Source organism: Phlebotomus papatasi, chromosome 2 (genome assembly GCF_024763615.1).
Source record: "Phlebotomus papatasi isolate M1 chromosome 2, Ppap_2.1, whole genome shotgun sequence".
Classification (NCBI taxonomy): Eukaryota; Metazoa; Arthropoda; class Insecta; order Diptera; family Psychodidae; genus Phlebotomus; species Phlebotomus papatasi.
The window spans coordinates 111,385,744-111,405,818 of record NC_077223.1 but is presented as its reverse complement, the minus strand read 5'-3'; the positions used below and the strand labels follow the sequence as shown (position 1 = coordinate 111,405,818).

The 20,075-nt window shown below is 32.3% G+C and overlaps 1 protein-coding gene across 5 annotated transcripts in view; it reads left to right on the top strand.

Moving 5' to 3' along the window:
- LOC129800873 (rap guanine nucleotide exchange factor 4) overlaps nucleotides 1-20,075 on the top strand; it is a 147,399-nt gene that overhangs the window by 7,617 nt on the left and 119,707 nt on the right. For all 5 annotated transcript variants that reach the window (XM_055845590.1, XM_055845587.1, XM_055845589.1 and 2 more), the window contains one exon: nucleotides 9,362-9,467. In XM_055845590.1, the coding sequence (XP_055701565.1) occupies nucleotides 9,433-9,467 (35 nt within the window). In that variant the 5' untranslated portion in view covers nucleotides 9,362-9,432. The remainder of the gene's footprint in view (nucleotides 1-9,361; nucleotides 9,468-20,075) is intronic.

The following is a 20,075-nucleotide window of genomic DNA, read 5'->3' as shown; positions in this document are numbered from 1 at the left end:
GGGAAAACAATTAAAGACAGATGGATATGTGAGCTACATGTATATGGGATTCCAGTGCAAAGTTTAGAGTGAAAACTTGTGTTTTCTTTCTTCCCGTTTCGATTTTTAAAAAGTTCCATTTACAGTCCTTCCATGTGAATGGCCTTTTGAATTTTGCAATAGTTTTCCACAGTAAAATAGGAAACCCACAAAACCCATTCAATCCTACCAAGAGAGCTTAAGAGACCATGAAGGGTCTACTGTTAACTAGAACTGTACTTGCATTCATCAACATTTTCCCAACTTCTGCCCCCTAAATGTTAGTTCAGCGAAGTTGTTCAGTACTTTATGCAACACAAGAGGAAGAAGCTTCCCCGGCTCTTATTTTTTTTTTATTTTGAGTTTTCACGATTCATTCAGCATTAATGGGGAGGGTTTTTACAACATTATTTTCGAAGATACTGCAAAAACGAAATGCTCAACTTTGTAGAAAGAATGAGATAATGATGATGCAGTGTAAGAATTCTTTCGTCTAGTTAGTTGAAGAAAAATTCCTGAAAAGTGCATTAAAAATATGACTTTTCTTTTATTTCTGGATAATTTATTCTTCTTGTTAAAAGGCATAATTTACAGAAGTTACATAAAAGAAAAACTGTGCTTTTTCATATAGAAAAATATAATTAACTTATTCCATTCAAGTACAAAGTAACCAAGTTGAAAGTACTCGTTTCTAAGACACATTTCATTAGCAAATTACAGAACAAAAATTCGGTGAATAGCATAATTATTTCAAATATCTCGAATATCATGAATATTTCGCGAGAACTTGGCGAAGATGAATAAAAATATCACTTGTGCTTTTACATTCTTTGAATTGAGACGAATGACGCGTATTGACCTAGATGTTTTCAAAAATGCTGGTCTGATTTCAATATGAAAATATTTATAGCCAAAGCAAGTCATTAATCGAATGGGAAAAGTTTACGAAATATATGAATAAAAAAATCATAAAATCCATTTTCAAATAAAATAAAATAAATAAACAAAATATGGTTTTGGAAGGGAAAGAAGGAGTTGTGAAGAATAAGAAAAAGAAAACAATTGGAGATAAGGTTTTTTTTTTATTAGGGAGACAACCAAAGACCGGAAGTTAGCTTTTATCGTGTAAGCTCTGGTCAGTGTTAAGATGAAAAAGTGTATTATATACTGCTCTAGTTTTGAGATTTTGAGATTGAGGAGTAATAAAAAATAAAATGGAACAAATAAATTAATATTATTGGCACAAATTTTATGAAAACTTTTAAAGAATTGTTTTATAGTGAAATTCACGCTAAGTTGTATTAGATGACATGATTACTTCTATGTTTACTCCTAATATTTACTAGTTCAGTCTTATACTTACTCACAAATTATTTAACGGATTTTATCACTAAAACACTCCATTCTTGGTGTCTCTTGCAGCAAAATGAGTTAAAAGTTTCATACAGCTTTTCAGTTTTGATACCAAAGAAACTTTTTACAGCTGAGCTAATTTGAGATCTCCCACAGAGATCTCCATCAGGGAAAGTTAAACTCTTGGCAAATGCCGATGTTGCCCTGAAACTTTATATTTATTTATTGACTAAGATCAATCGATAAATCACGTGCTGGGAAATCAATGAGAATCTAATGTAAAGGGTGCAAAAAGTGAGTGCCACATGAAAAAGTGTTAAGGGTTATTAGGAGCTTTGGAGGACTTTTTCATGGCACTTTTTACCCACTTTTCCCACTCACACAGTAATATATTATTTTATATTCATACACAATTTTTTCTCCAAGAAATTGTAAAGTGTACAAAATGCAAGGTCTTGTGCAAAATATGCGTAAAATGGCTAAGGGCTGACTTGTTGTACATAATGTAGAATAAAAGAAGAGTGAATTCTTTGTGAGAATTTATTTTTCAATGTACATAAATTTTGTATATTCCTTTCCCAAAGAGAATGGTAAAGCGAGAGGAAAGAAGTCTGAAACAAACTTTTGTGTTAAAAGAAATTATATTTCCATGACTCTTATTTTACATTTTTACTTCTACAATATTTTCTTATCTTTTGTATAAGATATTGGAGAAAAATTCAGGATGAAGTAAATGGATTGAATTGAGAAATTCTTTCATCTGTTGGCTCTTCCAACATCAATATGATTCTAATGCTTTTTTTCATTGGAACTCCGTCAATATCTTGCAAATAAAAAGCATTAGCACATTTGCTTATGACTACTAGAGTATTTACTTCTATTTATAATGAACTTTTGATGATAGAAAGAGATTCAAAAGAATCATACCTATAAAATTTGTTAGTTTTTTTGAATAAGTTCACGCTTATAAGGAACGTCTTAGCACAATTTTTGTCTGATATAAATCAGTGAGTTTATTTAGATTACTGATACCAGATTTTAGGAACTTGTAATTCGAGTTACAGCCTGTACTGGGAAAACAAATATTCTAAAAGCCAAAAATATATTAAATTTTATTATATCTAGGTTACTTCAGCATAATATATTACTAGTCAGTAGTTTAACTTGATGAAACCATAATTCATTGTTTGGAAATTTCTATTTCAAAACACCCAAATATACTCAAAACGCCATTAAAATCGTCGCTGTGCGACTTTCATGATATTTTTTGAATACTAAATATGACTTTCTACGTTTAAGGAAATTCATGAAATCTATGTATGACAAAAAAATGAAACCTTGATTTCTCTTATATTAAAAATACTGAATTTTAAAGTTTTCAACATTTGAAATTCTCCTCCAAGTCTTTCCTGATAATTCAAAATAAACATAAGCACGGTTTTTTAAAGGTAAATTCATAAAAGACTATATATGAATGATTTAGTTTTTAGGAGTTTATGTTCAGAGTTTAGTTTAAATGTCGCTCTCAGGCTGTGATTCCATGCCAAATAGGCGTATTTTAGAAGAACTTGTCAGTGGACTTGATTCTTACTTTTAAAGCCAAAGCAACCAATTTTAATTAAAAACCTGTTAAAAAAATTGCTGAATGTTAATATTAAGACAGATTGCAATAAACGGTTGGTATAAAAAAAAAATGTTCAGAGTTTAAAACTCTTTATATTTTTCACGGAGCAAATAATTTGTTAAACTAAAATGTTTTTAGAGCACTCAATGGGTCAAGTGGTAGAGCACTCGCTCTATGATGCAAATGTCCCGGGTTCAAATCCCCTTTACGTCACCAGCAATTTTTCCGATTGTATCCAGTGAGCTTCACTGCACTTGATTCCACGGGCATTGGACTGACAACCTCATCCCATACAACAAAAAATAATAATGCATGTCTAAAAATCCCCTTGCGGGACGTCCTTGTTCCTTCATGGAATGTTGTGCCAGCATTATTATTATTATTATAAAATGTTTCTAACCAAAACATGGTTTACTGACTCATTAATTTTTTTTGTGTTGAAATGTTTAGAATTTTTCTTGTCTTTATTTTTACTTCTATTTCTGATCCTTCTATGTTTTTCGCATTCAAGTTAATTCTAGAACCTGATGAATTGATTTGTGGCAAAAATAGAGGTGATCCGAAGCATACGAGGGCGGTTCTATGTCAATTTTAGCGTCTCCCCTTCTGGCGTCACAGCAAAACATCAAGTGGGTGGAAAGGAATTTGTCTCCCCAAGCACAAGTCTCAATGTCTGAGGAAATCACCAAGAAGGGAAATTTCGTGGGAGGTTTGCAATTATAGCCATTGGAAGTCTCTTCCATTACAACTGTTTACATCCTCCTCAATTTTAATAATCGGCTAAAAAACGAGAAGTACAGCAAACCCAAACAATTTAATAGGTCCTTCTTGTTTGATGACAAGAGATTCTTCAAAGTATATCCTCTTGAACATTATTTGTTCACATTACTTCTCCGTCCTCTAAGCCGCATTTTACAGCAATTTTCCCAATAAATAATTCAAATAATTCCATAACGATCTTTTTCCAGCCGCATTTTTCACAACAATTTGCAAGAAACTTTTGTTAAAAAAAAATCAATTGATAAATTATTAATTGGAAGTAAAATTTATAAAAGGAAAAAAACATGACATAAACTTTTGCAAATTGCCATCGTAATTGCCATACAATGTGAAATTTCAATTTCATGTTCATTATGGGACAAATTTAACCCCAATGTTGTTCCCATTTAGCTAACAATTTTCCAACTGGGAAATAAAATTGATTGCAGATTTTTTTTTCTATGATTTGTTTTCCTGCCTCTTGTGTCTCTGATTTTTTTTTAAATTGAGCACAATTGTGTATTCATTGTGCAGATTATTTTATCAATTAAATTGACTTTTTGCAAAATTAACCCTGATAGTGTTTTCATTGTTAACAGGGAATTTGTGACAAGTATAGATGGTAAAATTTCAGAAATTTCACAGCAGTCGCCATCTCCTTTAGGCGGAAATTCATGAAATTTCTTGAAATTTACCAACTCTAGTGACAAGTGAGAGAAATTAAGCAAGTGCTTTAAAACTGTTTGCATATTTGAATAACTTTTTTTACAATTCATATTTATACATATGACTTAATCATAATAGAACATTTCACAAGGATTTCCACTGGATTATTCTTTTTGAATTAGAGTGTGAAAATGAAATAGGTGGATATTTTTAGTGTGTTTTGTGGTTCTTTTCCACAGCAGTATGACCAAAAACTCCTCTTTGGATTAAATAATTTTCTTCTATAATCTAGATTCTAACTTATGGTGTCTACACTCTAGAAACAATTTTCGTCAAAAATTGCCTTTTTTTAAAAAAAAAAACTTCTGACGTTTCTGCCAACGGATAGGGGAAATTTTCTTTAAAAAGGCATTTTTTAAAGAAATTGCTTCTAGTGTATAGAGGCCATTAAGGACAAGAGTAATGATGAACACGTATTGATACTTTAAGAACTCGTGTTAGGACCTATTGATAGTCTATTCTGTACCATTTGGAATACAATATTTGAACAATTTTCTTCATAGAAAAATGTAGATTAATAGGAAAACGTCATATTACTTACATTTTATTAGATACATTAAATAAATTCCCAAATTTTGACAAAAGTGCCAAAGGTGTTCCCTGTCGAAGAGGTGTTCCTTTGACCCCATATATCATGATGTGCGGTTGATTTACAATTTTATTATAAGCTTAATTGATTACTTGACTATTATAATTATTAAATTAATATTCAAAGATTTATATTATATTAATTATTGCAAAAGAGAGCTGTAGTAAATACAATTGCCCGGAATATTTAATACGATATATTTGGAATTAGAGCGCATTAGTTAGAAATTTCGGATTACCAAATTCATTCATTATTCACCAATAAAAAATCAAATATTCATAATAATCAATAAAAATCACAGGTGCTTTAGTAACAAAATAAAAATTTGTTTAAATATGCAATTTCATTTTAACGTGAACAAAGTGATAAAATTTGTAAAATATGGTATCTTTCATTGCACGATTTGACTTGCAAGGTGGTAAAAACATTTATTCTTAAATCACATATGATCATATTTTAGGTTATAGTCGTTTTGATGAACTTGAATCTCAAGAAGAATCACATTGTCCATCAATTCCTTGTTCTTATTCCCAATACCACGCCCCATATATCTCTTTTTGGATACCAAGTAGCATTTTGGATATCCATATGACCGTATAAAATAAGTGCCACGAAAGAATGAAGAAAGTTTACAGAAGCTCTTGTATGTATAAGTTAATGATGATTGATTGTCTGACTAAAAATAATTCTTTTCCTAATAAAAAGCGGCACATAGATTAATTTGTGGATATTAGAATTATAGTCGTAAAACTGCAGTAGTTAAGCATTTTTATATTACAAAATTCTGAATTGCATATTCACAATCAAATATACGATCTTCAAACCTAAGGTTTAACTATATGATTATGTCTGAATTTCTGAATAAGCGAAATTGTCACTATGATTCTACCCTAATATATTTAATTATGTTTCAAATGCTCTGCAAAAATATATTATATAGAATTTCTATTTAAACGTATTAATTTATTGATGGATTTTTTTTAATTATTTATTATTTTTTTATTATTCTTTTTTTTATTTTAAAAGTTAAAAATATCGCTGCCTTTTCGGTGCACCAGAGGTGAATCGCACTTTAATAAATTCCCATAAGGAAAAAAGAAAATGCAATTTGCTATAAATTAATTGGAGTTCCCTGAAGAGTGAATTACCTTGGTATCCTTTTTAATCATATTTCATTATCCAAATTGTATTATTGCAACCCAGAGAAAATGTCCGACAAGGGATAGAGAAAAGCTGAAAATCATTAGACGAGTTTGCTATTTACGGAGAATTTTTGCTCCTGGAAAATGCATAATTATTTAAATTCCAGGGTGTGCGAATTAAATCTACTACTATGGACGCCCCTTGAACTTGCACCCCTTACAAGTGGATCAATATGAGGCATGAAATATGAATATGTGACCTTGCCCCCTCGAGGCTATGCAGCATTCCTCAGTCAACATCCGGCATTCATTTACTAATTACGTCTGCTGTAGCCTTCTGGAAATGATCGTGTGACGAATAGAAATGAATTGCTGTTACATCTTGTAATTGAGTCTTTCCCATTCCCTTTTATGCCATCACTCTAAGAGATGAGGGCGCATTAATATTTATGTCATCGAGATTATGTCTGTACTAGGGTACGGTTTAGTGCAAGTAAACAATTAATGACGGGATGCAAAAGGTGTCATTGAGTTGTTTTTCCTTACTGAAATTGAAGGTGAATGAAAGAACGGTTCTTAGAATTTTTCTATCATTTTAATAATACTCTCAATAGATTCCTGAGGCATCTTCTCTATCAAGGAAACTGCTCAGTCACTAATTAAAAACATTTACCGTTGAATTAATAAGAGCAAATTCTTATGTGAGAATTTTTGCAAAATAAAAGGGTTAATCAGGAATTTTTGGGTAATGCCAATTCCAAACTTAATCGTTATTTTTGGAAAATTCCTTGAATTTTATTTAAAATGAACCATTAATATAATGTATAATGAATATCTCTGGAATTTTTTAAATTAATTTCGCTATGAAAGTTGTGGTGGTAATGTATTGAGACAGGGATAGATTTTTAACAAATTCCTTAACTTATTAAATATTAAGCCGATAACATTTAACTGAAATTTACTTAAAGGAAACAAGACCACTCTCGCAGTAAAAGTTACATGAGGCCCGAAAATTTTCTGATTGTCACATTTTTTCGTACTTAGATAATCTTACGGGATATCGGACAAGAATTATGTGTTTTTAGTGAAGAAGATTAAAATAAGTGGGATTGAATTTAAACGGGCGAATCGTTACAAAATTTTCACTTTAATTAGCACATCCAAAAATTAAATTTCTTGTTTACAATGCACTTCCCAGGAAAAGCATTTAAATGTACCCTTGCTGCAAAAGTTTCTTTAAGGGCATATCATGTTTATGTAGGTGGTACGTGGTACTATTTTGTCCATAAACTCCTGATTTAATTAGGATGTGCAAAACTAAACTATGTTAAAGAAAATTCGAAAATCTCCTATCTTTAAAAATTGTGTTGCACTGAGAGAGTAGAACATTCTATAAGAATTTACCAATAACGCTATAACAAATTTAGTGTATAGAAATCACGCTAGTACAGCAACTAAAGCACTCTTAGGATGAGTCAGCAGGAAGAAATTGAAATGATTGTGGGGTTCATTCGCCGAGAGAGGCGCGTCAATGGTTTTAGGATTATTTGTCTGGAGGAAACGCCTTCTCGTGCCAAAATTGATGAGATGCAAAAAGGTTCCTCCTCATCCATTGTCTGCAATTCAGTTAACTTGAGAAATTTGCACAGTCACCAGAGAGCTCTTCAAAGAGCTGGTGAATTGACAAGTTTTGGTATTCAAAAAGGATTATGATAACTGGCAGAGAACAGTGTCCAAATACGAAATCCTTTTCATAAATAAATTTCATTTACACATTGTTGGATGGTAATAGTTTGAATTGGGGGAGTCTGGAAAATACCATGGAATGTTTCCAAAAACACTTTACAGGGAGAAATAATTAATTACTGACCATTGTTTGGATTTTGTGTCTGAAAGTTGGAGAATTTGGGGAGTTGGGACTTGTGAGTGCCATTAAAGAAAACCACCTGAATACAAAAGATCCATATATTGAGCAACAATGAAACTCAACATTTTTCAAATGTTTACAAATACGAAAAATCCTTACACAGGAAAATGCGTATTTTTTGTACATAAAATTTAAAATTATTGATTTAATCATCATTGTTTTTGGTTAAAAAAATATTATTATGCGTTACATAATAATACATTTTAATTACAATTTAATATTTAAAACTTCCTAATCTGAAAGCTGTGCAAGGAGCATAAAAAATATTATCCGGTCACTAAAATGTTCCAGGTATATCTTTTAAGATCAGGAAAATTTCATTACATCAAAATTTGCATGTTCTTCTTTTAAGCATCACAAAAATTTTAATTTATAGATTTAACTGAGAAAGAGTGAAGTAGTCATAATTCAAATACGATTGATATAAAGAAAGAAGTGTATATTTTGATTTTATAATTTTTTCCTAGTACAATAGATGTTTCGAAAACATAGCCAATCAAATATGGTCAGCATAAAATTAAGGTAAAAAGAGTAAAAAGATACAAATCACTGCTCGAAATCCTCAGAGAGAGTAGTATAATATAATCCCTCGATTTTTTCACCCTCCGAAAATCCCATTTTCCAGGTCCGGGGACCACTTTTATCTACATATCTTTACGTATCAGACGATTTCTGAGAAATAATATCACGCTGTTTGTCCGTCTAACTGTCTGTCTGTCTGGTTGTCGTAAACTCTAGAGGCCAAACGATTGGAGATAGCAACTTGGAACCTTCGGGGAACTCCTCCTAAAGTCGAATCAAGTACCGTTAACGTGCCTCTAATTTTTCCCCTACCCTTTCCCTTCTCGTCCAAAACCGTTTTTTTTTTATTACTCGAAACCCCATCGCGCGATAGGTCTTATTGGATAGTTCTTATTCCCCTGAGGAGTTTTATACTTTTATTTTAATATTAAAACTAATTTCTTCTTAACATTCTGTTTATCGACACAATTTGATTTTAAATGTAGCTTCTTAATAATAAGATAGTGTGTTCTATCTTTATATTTTTCCATCTGTTATGCTTTGAGAGCTGATTAGAGGATAATCATAAGATACTTACACCCTTTTATCCACTTAAAAGTTTCCATGGAGCTTTAACACTCCTTTGCCCATTCTCTATTGTATTTTCTTCAGCAAACTTTAAGCTGCAATTAGTAACAATACTTTTACTTGGTGTCTTGCAGAGAAAATCCTGGTGGTGAGGAAAGTGGTTCCAGACTCTGAGGTGAAGTATCTCAAGTGAAATTCTCCCGCAATGGCAACAGAGTGGATCACGGCGATAGACAAAAGGTAGGAAATGTTGTCAAGTTTTTGGGTAGAAGGGAATTTCTTTGGGCCAAGTTGGGTGAGTGTTAGAAGGGTGAAATTGTTTAGGACAAGTGAATGTGTACATGTATATGGTATTTTGTGCCAGGGAGAAAGTTTTGATGTGATGCAGCGTAACTTGTGGCTTTCACAATTTTCCCCAAATGTCAGAATCAATATATACACTTACACAAGTTGCCTCATCGGCAATAAATAAAGCATTCTGGTGTCCTTAGGATAGCACAATATTTCGAATGTCAGAGCTTTTCTCCGCGAATGACAACTCGAGGAGGTGCCATAAAATCAGTTGAAATTGCAAATTGCAAGAAGTACGCTCATTAAAAGGCTATTCGCTAGTTTTTGGTGGTATCTTCCCAAAACAAATATTATTTTTCAAATATGAAATACGATCTGCACATGCAAATCTCCCGCCAACTAGGGAATGCTTTAACGCTTTAAGGACAATTGGGTCACCGGTGACCCAAAAATGATATTTTTCATACGGTTACCTAAAGTTGTGTATTGCTCTAAAAAGTCAGAAATGTGATTTTTCTTACTCTCGATTTTTGATCTTCTCGTCCTTCAAGGGTTAACGAGATGCTCCAGTCAACAGCTTATTAGTCCGTAATTTTGTGACATTTTTCGAAAAATTTATTAAAGCACTTTAAATATGTATAAACTACCAAAAATTTCAAGGAACTAAGTCGTTTTTTGCCTTCTAAAATAATCGCGAAAAACAGCTTAATTTTAGCCTCCTAATTCAGGCTACCCCCTTAAGTGCAAAACCTTTTCATTCTCTTAAGTTTTCGAGTTTATATACTAAGTATTGAACTAAAAGTAATCCCAGATTAACCCAACTCGTTTATACTTACAATAAAATAATGTCACTTATCCGCAAATAACATATCATTTTGATTAACTAATTAAAAATTATGAATTAAGAAAGTAGATAAAGGGCACTGTAAAAAGTAAATATCACAGTTTCAAAATATTTTGTATCATATATAATAATTTTAACATTAAAATTAAAGGAATTCTTAATTATTCCCTCAAAATCCTTTGCGAGCATTCTCTCGATCCCTTTACTTGCATCATGTTCTCAGGATGCAGCAACAGAACACGGAAATGGGAGGAATCCCGAGGCAGAGATGCTCTTCCATGGCTGCCACTGATATGGATAAGCTCCTTTTGTACTTCCAATGTGATGTACGCTGAATGAGGCGTTATGGGAGGGCTTTGTGGGAGGAGATAAATTCTCGTTTAATTTTCTCTCGAGTCTCCATTTTGGAGAGCTTGGGCAAACTAGAAAGAAGGGTACATGCACAACTCCTAGTCGATATACCCCAAACCGTTTTAAACTTAGATGCCATCCAAGTTGAAGGGTATTTTGCCATAAGATGCTCAAGGATGAGAAAATATTTTCTTGCAGGAAAATGGAAAATTTTATTGCAAATTGATTTGTCTCGTATACGAAGGTGTTTATCATACGATTTAAGAAAGATTATGATACTATTTATCTAGTAATACGGAATATTTACTCTGGTAATCCGCTGTTCTGGAATTTAAATTACTGTTTTAAAAATTTATTAGCGAATTGACTGGAAATTAATTGAAATTTTAATTGATTTGCTGGATTTTAAAATTCAGAGCCAAATTCTTACTGATAATTCCAATTTAATTGAGCGTGAATATTTATGGCCTCGAAAAAAATTAAAATGTTTGCCCCAATATTTTTTGAAAAGATTTTTAATTTATAAATAAGTTTATTTTTTTTCCAAGGTACAATAGCGTAAAATAAAAGTAATTTTTTGGCATGATCTTTTTTTCCAATTCTAAGAATCACTTATGTCTTGCACAGTATAAGAAGTTTTCGTTAATATTTGGTATATTGAAGCAATTTGTTTACCATTATTGTTTAAAATCGTCAAAGTTTCTTTAATGCCAAATATGGACATAAATTTCTCTAGTGTGTAATGGCTGTATTTCACCCCTTAGTCGGCTTCTTCCTTTCCTCAGGTTTACAAGTATTACTGAATAACGAAACTATGGCTAAATATCAAGAAATTGAGTTCCTCAATTTCTAAATTCTAAAATGTTTATACAATTTTTTGAATTTAATATCCTAAGAATTCCTAACTATCAATCAAATGTGCTATATAAAGTTAATAAATAGAAAAAATAAAAATAGGGTAAATGAAGCACATATCGATCATGAGGGTTGTATCGTCGCCCCAAAAGAAAATGATATTTTAAAAAATTATTTGCCGCTTTTCCACGAATTGTCTTTTGCATTATGTATTCCATTTATAATGACTAATGCAAGATATTTACAAAAAAAATTAGTAAAAAGAAATGAATGAAAAGTAATCATCTTATTGGATGACGATGATCCAACCTTCGTGATCGATATCCTTCACATACTTTATTCAAAAAAATGTGTTGTTTTGAAAAACTGTTGTGTCATGCTAGAAAACTCAATCAATTAATGAATTTTCTGTGGACTATGTGAATGGGAAAAAATTCAGTGTAATTTAGGAAAATCATTCCACAAATCACGATATTTGTCAATAAAGTTCTCATAAATTGGTGGTTTTGATGCTTCAACCCATCAATTTTAGGATCGGCGTGTCCTTTCAAATGTTACACATTATTTCGTGGTTTAAATCGTGCTCAGCGTGAAGTGTTATTAGAAAGTCACATTTGCTACCACAAACTTTACCAGCCCGAATTTTGATGGCTGCTACAGGCTATTTCTCATCGACAAAATACTATTTCACAAAAGCTAAAGTGCAAAAGCGACAAATAACCCCTTTATATGTCTTTTGAAATAAACTGTAACGTCAAAGGTTTCTGATAATCCTATTAAATTTATGGTGATGAATGAGGAAAGATGGGAAATGAAAGGTTCTTACCGGAGATCAACAATCTAGCATTTGTCAGTTTTTTACTGGCTTTTTCCTCCATTGGTCTTTCTTTCGTCAATGTCCAAGACAAAGTTAAACGTTGAAATGGGATGAAGAACTTTCATCTTTGGTATAAGGAGCATAATTTGTCGTGTGACAAAAATGCTCTCAAGAGGATAATAAATTTCCGTTCTTTTTCCCTAAGATTCTTGGGTTTGTTTCACGTAAGGCACGAGCCGAGACAGTAAAATCAGATAAAACGAAGGGGTGATTATCTGAAAATGAAGTTTATTGTGTTTAGAAAGGACTAACAGCCGCAGGATAATATTCAAAAAAGCTCCCCGTTTCATGGAAATTATACTATATAGCAAAATGTTATAGTTTTAAGACAAATCTGAGGACTATTGATCGAATAATAGCTATCCAGTATTCAAATTATCTTTAAACACTTTTGAAAAGCTCTACACATTTCGTTTACCTTTTCACTTTGCCTTCGGATCATCCGTACCGAATTGGCTGAAATTTAATTCAAATTTTAATCCCATAGTTAGAATTCAAATATTCAGACTGAAAATTCACAATTTTATTTTAATTGACCATACATCGTTAAGATCTCGAAAAAATACTCCGATTTTCTTAAAGAGTTGTAAATTTGGAAAGTTGATATAAAATTATCAAAAAATCAAAGCAATATTATAAACATTGACATTTCTTTTCTTTTATCTTTCAATTTTTTTTTCTGAGTTGGCTCCTGATGTAATTTCAAATGAGCAACTCTCCCCAAAAATAAAAATGACAACGGATCAACTTGTTGAAGTTAGTCGCCTCTGTTTAACAAAAATGTTAACAATAAATCAAATTGCACGAGCAATCAAAAAAGAGTAATATTTAAAAAAAAATAACAAAGACATTTAGTGACATTATCTAAAAATTAACTTAATACTTTTTCTAAGTGCAATAAAATCTTAAAATTGCAAAAAACTGTGTTGACCAAAACCGATAGTCGATACTATCGGTAAGAATTTATTGTTCCATATTATTTCGTGAAAATCCCAGACATTATATTCGACGGTTCCATTCCATATTATTCTAAATCGATTTAGACTTATATTACTCCGAGATATACGTTATTCCTAAAAACTAGCTCTAACCGCACGGTGAAAATTTGATCGTTATCCGACATTCCACTGACAAGATACTTAATTCCTCCGAAAAAATTACATGGTCTGCATAGGAAATTGCCAATTTCAAATAAATTACTTATTTATTTATTACTTAATTAGTTTATTGCAAATATAGAAAGACGTTTTTTGTTTACGAAAGTCGACAATTGAAGCGTTATTCTTAACGATGAGTGTTTTTAGTGATAGTTGAATTCAAAATTTACCGTTCTTAAAGCTTTTCAAAGAGCTTTATATATTACCTCCTTCATTATTTTGTATAATATGATTCTAAGAATGGCTGACGGCGGTGGTATCCCAGACAGCCGGCAGGATGTAAATATTTACATGATACTTGCCAAGAGATTGTACTTGGGAGAGGCAGGGTGTTTTTTGAATCGACTAGAAATTTCATTCCCTTTCACATTCACCCTTTTGCATAATCATCCCTTCATTGGGCTGTGAGAATCGAATCAAATTAATGCCTAATTGCCACTCACAAAAGCACAAAATCGGAGATGATGGCATCGGCAGAAGTGATACCAATAAAGCGTCTCTGCGTGCCAAAAGTTGAAGGTACTCCAATCGGCAGGTGGTGCACAAATTAAAGGTGAAAATCTCGCGGATAGAATTTTGCGCTAAATATTGTGGGTGGTTCATTAATTTAATGCTCAATAGCTGAGGTATGAGTCTCATAAAAATCACATTCAGAAACACTCCACCTTAACTGTGGCTTTTATTGATTCCATCAGACGGCAAAAGCTCCCAAGCTGTATCAATATTCCACCAACTACCAATTGTGGAGAGTGATTTTTGCCTGGAAAATGTGTCACATACTTCCAGGCATAAGTTGTGCGTGATGAAAATTCAACATTTCCCATCTCTTTTGCTATATCCTTTTTTTTGTCTGGCAGGCAGACACCCCCTTTTCCTTATAATTCATACAACACTTCGTATTTTCTTTTCGTATTTTGAGTAGAGCTTTTTCCTCGGGTGAGTTTTTGATTGTGAGTTCCTCAAATTCCGGGTGCTATTCTTTGCGGTGGAGGATTGAAAGTTGAAAGAAAACATCGTGTAGCCATAAATTGGAAGAGTGGGAGACTTGAAAAGAAAACTGATCCTGGAAACTCACGAGGACAATTTTTGAAGTTGCGTCTCCAACAACACTCATGAAAAATAGAGCTAATTTTCCAATTGCTAAACATTTCAATCACTTTTTATATCTTTTTTTAAGATAGACATAACATTGAAATCCAATGCTCTAAATTTTCATCTTGACATAATTCCAAATTGGTAAAAAAATGCCATAAATTTAAAATAATTCCAACATTTTTTTCAAAATTATACTTAATAATTAGAACAAAAAATATATATTTGAAAATTTTGACGAAATGTTTGATACTCTCTTTTGAAAATCTTTTTAATGGAAAAAGAATATTTCTGTAGAAACTAATTACTTTGAAAATTACAATTTTGAGGAAAAGGTTTTATAACCAGGTGTTAGGGCCCAAATACACTAAAACTGACCTTTAGCCTGTAAAATTTGGTAGTAAACTGTACACTGAGGAGTTAGAATTATCGATTTTGCATAAACTTCTAATACAAAAATAATTACAATTAAACGAAAGTGGCCATAGGTAGGGAAGTAAATGACCATATATGGTACCATTACTCCATGCTCAGAATAAAAACATTCTGAATTCAGGATTATTTTTTCTGTGTGTAAAGCTCAACATAACCAAGTATTGTTTCCCTAGGAATGACAAAGAAGCGAGAGAAATTTAGCGAAACACAAAAACAGCAGGTGGTGTTATCATAAATAATGGAGTAGATAAAAATTCTCCTTAAATGTACATAATCATAGTGCAAGGTTGAGAGACACATCATTGTCGCAATGGGAAGGAGTTTGGCTTTGAATGTTCTTTCTTGCCATTCAGACGATGAATTTCAATACGGTATCCATCGTCGGAGTCACGTCATCCACTTTACACACTGGAGGCACGCATTTTGGGCAAGAATTAGGAGCACGTACGGAGGTAATGTTAGAATCTCGTCGTTTTCCTGCTCATCGTGAGAATAGGGATAGATATGGAAGAGGAATCCTAGGGAACTTCTGTCCCAAAGAAATTTGTACCAAAGACTCGGTGGAGGTACAAAATATCAATTCAAGTGCCATTTCAGTTATCACACTCGACGTGGGAGAAAATCGAAACGATAATGGTGGGGAAGGTTACTTAACAGAGATATAGCTGAAATAGAGGGCTTGTACCCAGCTCTTCCAAAGATTCAAAAGGAATAGAAATATAATAATGTTAATCCTTTTGCCCTCTTTCTGAGGCTGTGACCATAAAATTTGAGTGCTCAATATTATGTGATTTTCAATTGAGATAGAATTCAATAGCCATTGACTTGTACAACTTAGTATAAGTTGAGCTGCATTTTAGCAAACGGTTTAGTTTCTGAGAAAACACTCTTCGATATTGCCCCTTTTAAAAAGTTTCTGCAAAATTCATACCGGTATTTGTAACTTTTTAGTTGATTCATGAAACATTTTATACTATCTCTATCCCAACTTTCTACTCTAATGGCTATTAACAAACTTTCAGATAAGAAGTAAAACAGGCAAAAGGTATAAGCAAATCCTGAGAAATTCCCATTCAAACTAGCGTTACATATTGGATGAAAGTTGTGGTCATAAATTTAGACTTTTGGGTAAAAGTTGGCAATAAAGTTTCAACATAAATGTAAATTCATAATTTTGTTCAAAGGTTTTTAGTCAAAAGAGAAAATTGGGAAAACCATAAGACTTGAAAAGTTCACATTTATATTACCAGGTTGAAACATCGCTAATTTAGCAACTTTTTCAAGGAATGAATTTTAACTGTTCTGCAAACTACAACGAGAAAAGTACAAATTTTTCATAGGTAAATGCTATATTCCTTTGTTCTCATACACATGGCTCTTACTTTTAAATTTTTTTAATTTCCAACTTAGCCAATTTTTTCTCTGTTTAAAATATCTGGTATTGAATACACAGATTCTCAATTATATTGAGTGAATTTATTTATTTTATTTTATTATTTATTATATTTGCACTCAAGTCCTTTCAATTTCGTTCTTTAAATTTTTTACGATTATGTACAAATTTTAGAAAAAATAACCTTAGATATTCAGGAAAAATAATTTTCTCTCTGAGATACCGGTGTTCAATTGTCTTTAAAGACTTAAAGCTTTTATGGACTAGGGGATACGCAGAGTGCAAAAAAAATGTGGATGCATTAGTCATTACTTCGCCTGCAATAATATTATGAGCACAGCCCGGCTAATCGTAGCAAAGTCTCGATTAAGAATCTGTAAACTTTTACTTTAACGTGGTTAAAATTATCTCAATTAGAAAGTCAGCTTAAATGGAAAACTAGATTCCATGACATAAGTGTAATTAAAACTGACTTATTGACTTAGTCCTGATGCCCTCGAAAGTCATATGATTGAAAGTAAAAAATCATCTAGAAGATATACGGCGTATAACTAGTAAAATTTTAGTCATTCTGTTCACGCGGCACATAAAAGACGTTTACATGACATCTTCATGACCTAGTATTACACAAATGTGTTCAGTTTCCAAATTTTCTCAATTTTTTCTACCTTATTTATGAATATGTTAATAGTTTTCTTCGTACAGTGCATCTTTATTTTCGTTTCATATTCTAAAATCTAAATATAGCAGCATTGAAGTAGAGATGTAACAAGTGAACTGTATTCTTTACTCCCTATAAGTAACACATAAATACTTGCAGTAAGGGTATTTGAAAAGGCGGGTATTATATTCTTTTCATAATGTAATGTTCCAAAAACATTGGGTGTGTTCCAATTTTTTGGGTTGTATTTCTCGGTAAATCTTCAAAACATGTGACTCACAGTAGTAAACTTGAAAATTATTGAGCATGAAATATAGCAAAGGAATGAAACAGCCAAGCGAGAAATTAAAAACTTGCTTTTTGTCGTAAATTTTATGCGCAAGAGCTGGCTTTAAAATCAGAAAATTTCACTTTTAATAAAAGAGTGGAAATAAATATGGGAAGCTAAAAGAAGGAAAGTCTATGCCAGACATAAAAATATTTATTTGTTAGGTAATAAATTATGTGTTCCATGCTGGATTTTATCTCAGCAGGGTGAAGACGAGACGTAGAATAGCATTAAAGTGGCATTTATTATTTAAACATATGGAGAGGAGCTTGGGTAAAGCTCTTGCGTCGAAGAAACACTTTTCTCAGGACGAGATGTAATGATTCTGTGGCTCGACCTTATTCCATTGACTTTTCTCTGGGATATTCCATACCTATATATCTACCTCCGGTACATGTGCATAATTTAGTGGAATGGTATAATTTTCGGGCGATGTTTTACCAAGATCACTCGTGCCTTATTCCTCATCCTATCATACTTTAGTTATGTATACAGTATTGACTCATTCACGGGGATGCCTGCCGAGAAGAATACCTGTGAGACAGGAATATATCTTTGCCACAATGTAAATAGGGTATGGAAAGTCAGTTTTAACCTTAAGTACAAAATGTATATTAATAAAACCACCCATACCACCTCTACTTAGACAAAGACTCAACCACACACGCTGTCGAGCTTTCCGTCTATTCACCTGAGCTTTCGAGGCAATAGAGACACGATCAAAGGCGGGGAATTGCTACATATCTCACACTCTTTGAATTCCACAAGCATACGTGAAGTTGACGATATAATCCACCCACTTTCATAACCATTTTGCACCTACTCTTAGGATTTGACTCTATGAATTGCAGAACTCATCCACAACATTATTTCTCATGATTAGAATTGACGTAGGTTCGAAGATAATTTTCTAGATAAGATTAGATTAGATTCTCAGTGCTAGAATGGCAATAAATGACTATCTAAGTATGACATTAGGTCATAAATGTCATTTGGACGTTTTTAACATTACGCCAGAAGAATGTTTACAATTCTACTAGTTTTATATTAATCAAAATGGATGAAAGTTTAGTGTCGAAGTGCCAGGATCACGATAATCTTTAAGTAATACATGTTTTACGACAATCGAAATAAAAGATCAAAAATTTGGCTATTAAATTTTGTTACATAGAAACGTATTTCTTCTTCGATATGTTTATACCTTATTCTTTCCTTGGGTCTACAAACTCATAAGATTCAGAACTTTTAATATCCAAATAGAATTTCAAATTACGATTTCATTGATAGGGGTGAGAGCGTCGAATTATCGAAATTGTACAATAATGTCATGTATTTTGGAAGTAATTTTTTAGCAGTATGACTGAAATTTCCCGCAGAAAACTATCAAAAATAACGCGTCAAATGACAGCTTTCCAATGGTTTCAAGTGGCGTTTGCCGCTTAGTGAAGGCAATTGAAATTTTTAAATGAACAACGAAATGTTATATTTTGCCGATGAGTCATATTGGAACGTCCTAAAATGTTTGTATTCCCAAAACTGCAGAGATTTTTTCCAGACAACTTCCTGACACATATTGATATTCACTTTAGCACCGTGGTCCAAAAAACACAGTAGAAAGCGACCACCTGCTATCACGCAAATCCAAACCATCGAAAATAGTGATTGACTTTCTAAGGCCACTCGTCCAAAAATTTTCCAATGCCCAAAAGATTTTTTTTAGTTAGGTTTTAGTAGAACTATGCTAGTTTATCTTATACTATCAATATGCCAACACTAACATAACTCTGGATACAATGGAATTCATCACGCAACATGAATAGCATAAGAATTGTGTCTACTCTCTTTGCCATACTATTCATTTGTGTGATCTTGTGTTTCTAATGTGCTCAATGGAGTCCATCCCCAAGATGTCCACAACTAATACTATTGGGATTGGGATCATTGTAGGATACGGGTTGTTTGGGAATTGAAGTCGACCAGCAGCGTGTGTTAATGTTACCACAAAGGACACAATACACCGTGGGATTTCCTTTATGGGCTTCTCATATGAAGTATATATTCTTGTATAAATTACATGAGGTTGTTTTCAGAGTTAGAAGAAGAGGGGGTTAGAAAGTTTGCACAATACAAAATAGTCTGTCCCATATTGAGGAATGAAAATGAATTTGTATGCTGAAGAAATTCCCCAAAAGCATTTAGAAATTCAAACTTTTCCTGAGGACTTTGCAACACAATCAATTTAATGCTCTCATTTCTCCATATTATTCCCATTTTCATTGATATTGCCCTTAACGATCTAAATTGTTTTTCAGACAGCATCAGGCATGTGTTTGCCTCATATATTCTATATTGCTGTAATTACAAAATAATTGCATTAAGCACATTGTCTTCTATTTATTATTGCATTTTCCAGAGCTTTTATTGCATAATCGATATTTGCCAAATATTTGCAAATATTATATAGTTTCTGCCTTAAACGATTCTTGAATTATTCTATTACCATAAATCCCATAAATAATAGGAGTGGGATTTGAAGTAGTTTTATAATAGAAATGCCACGAGAA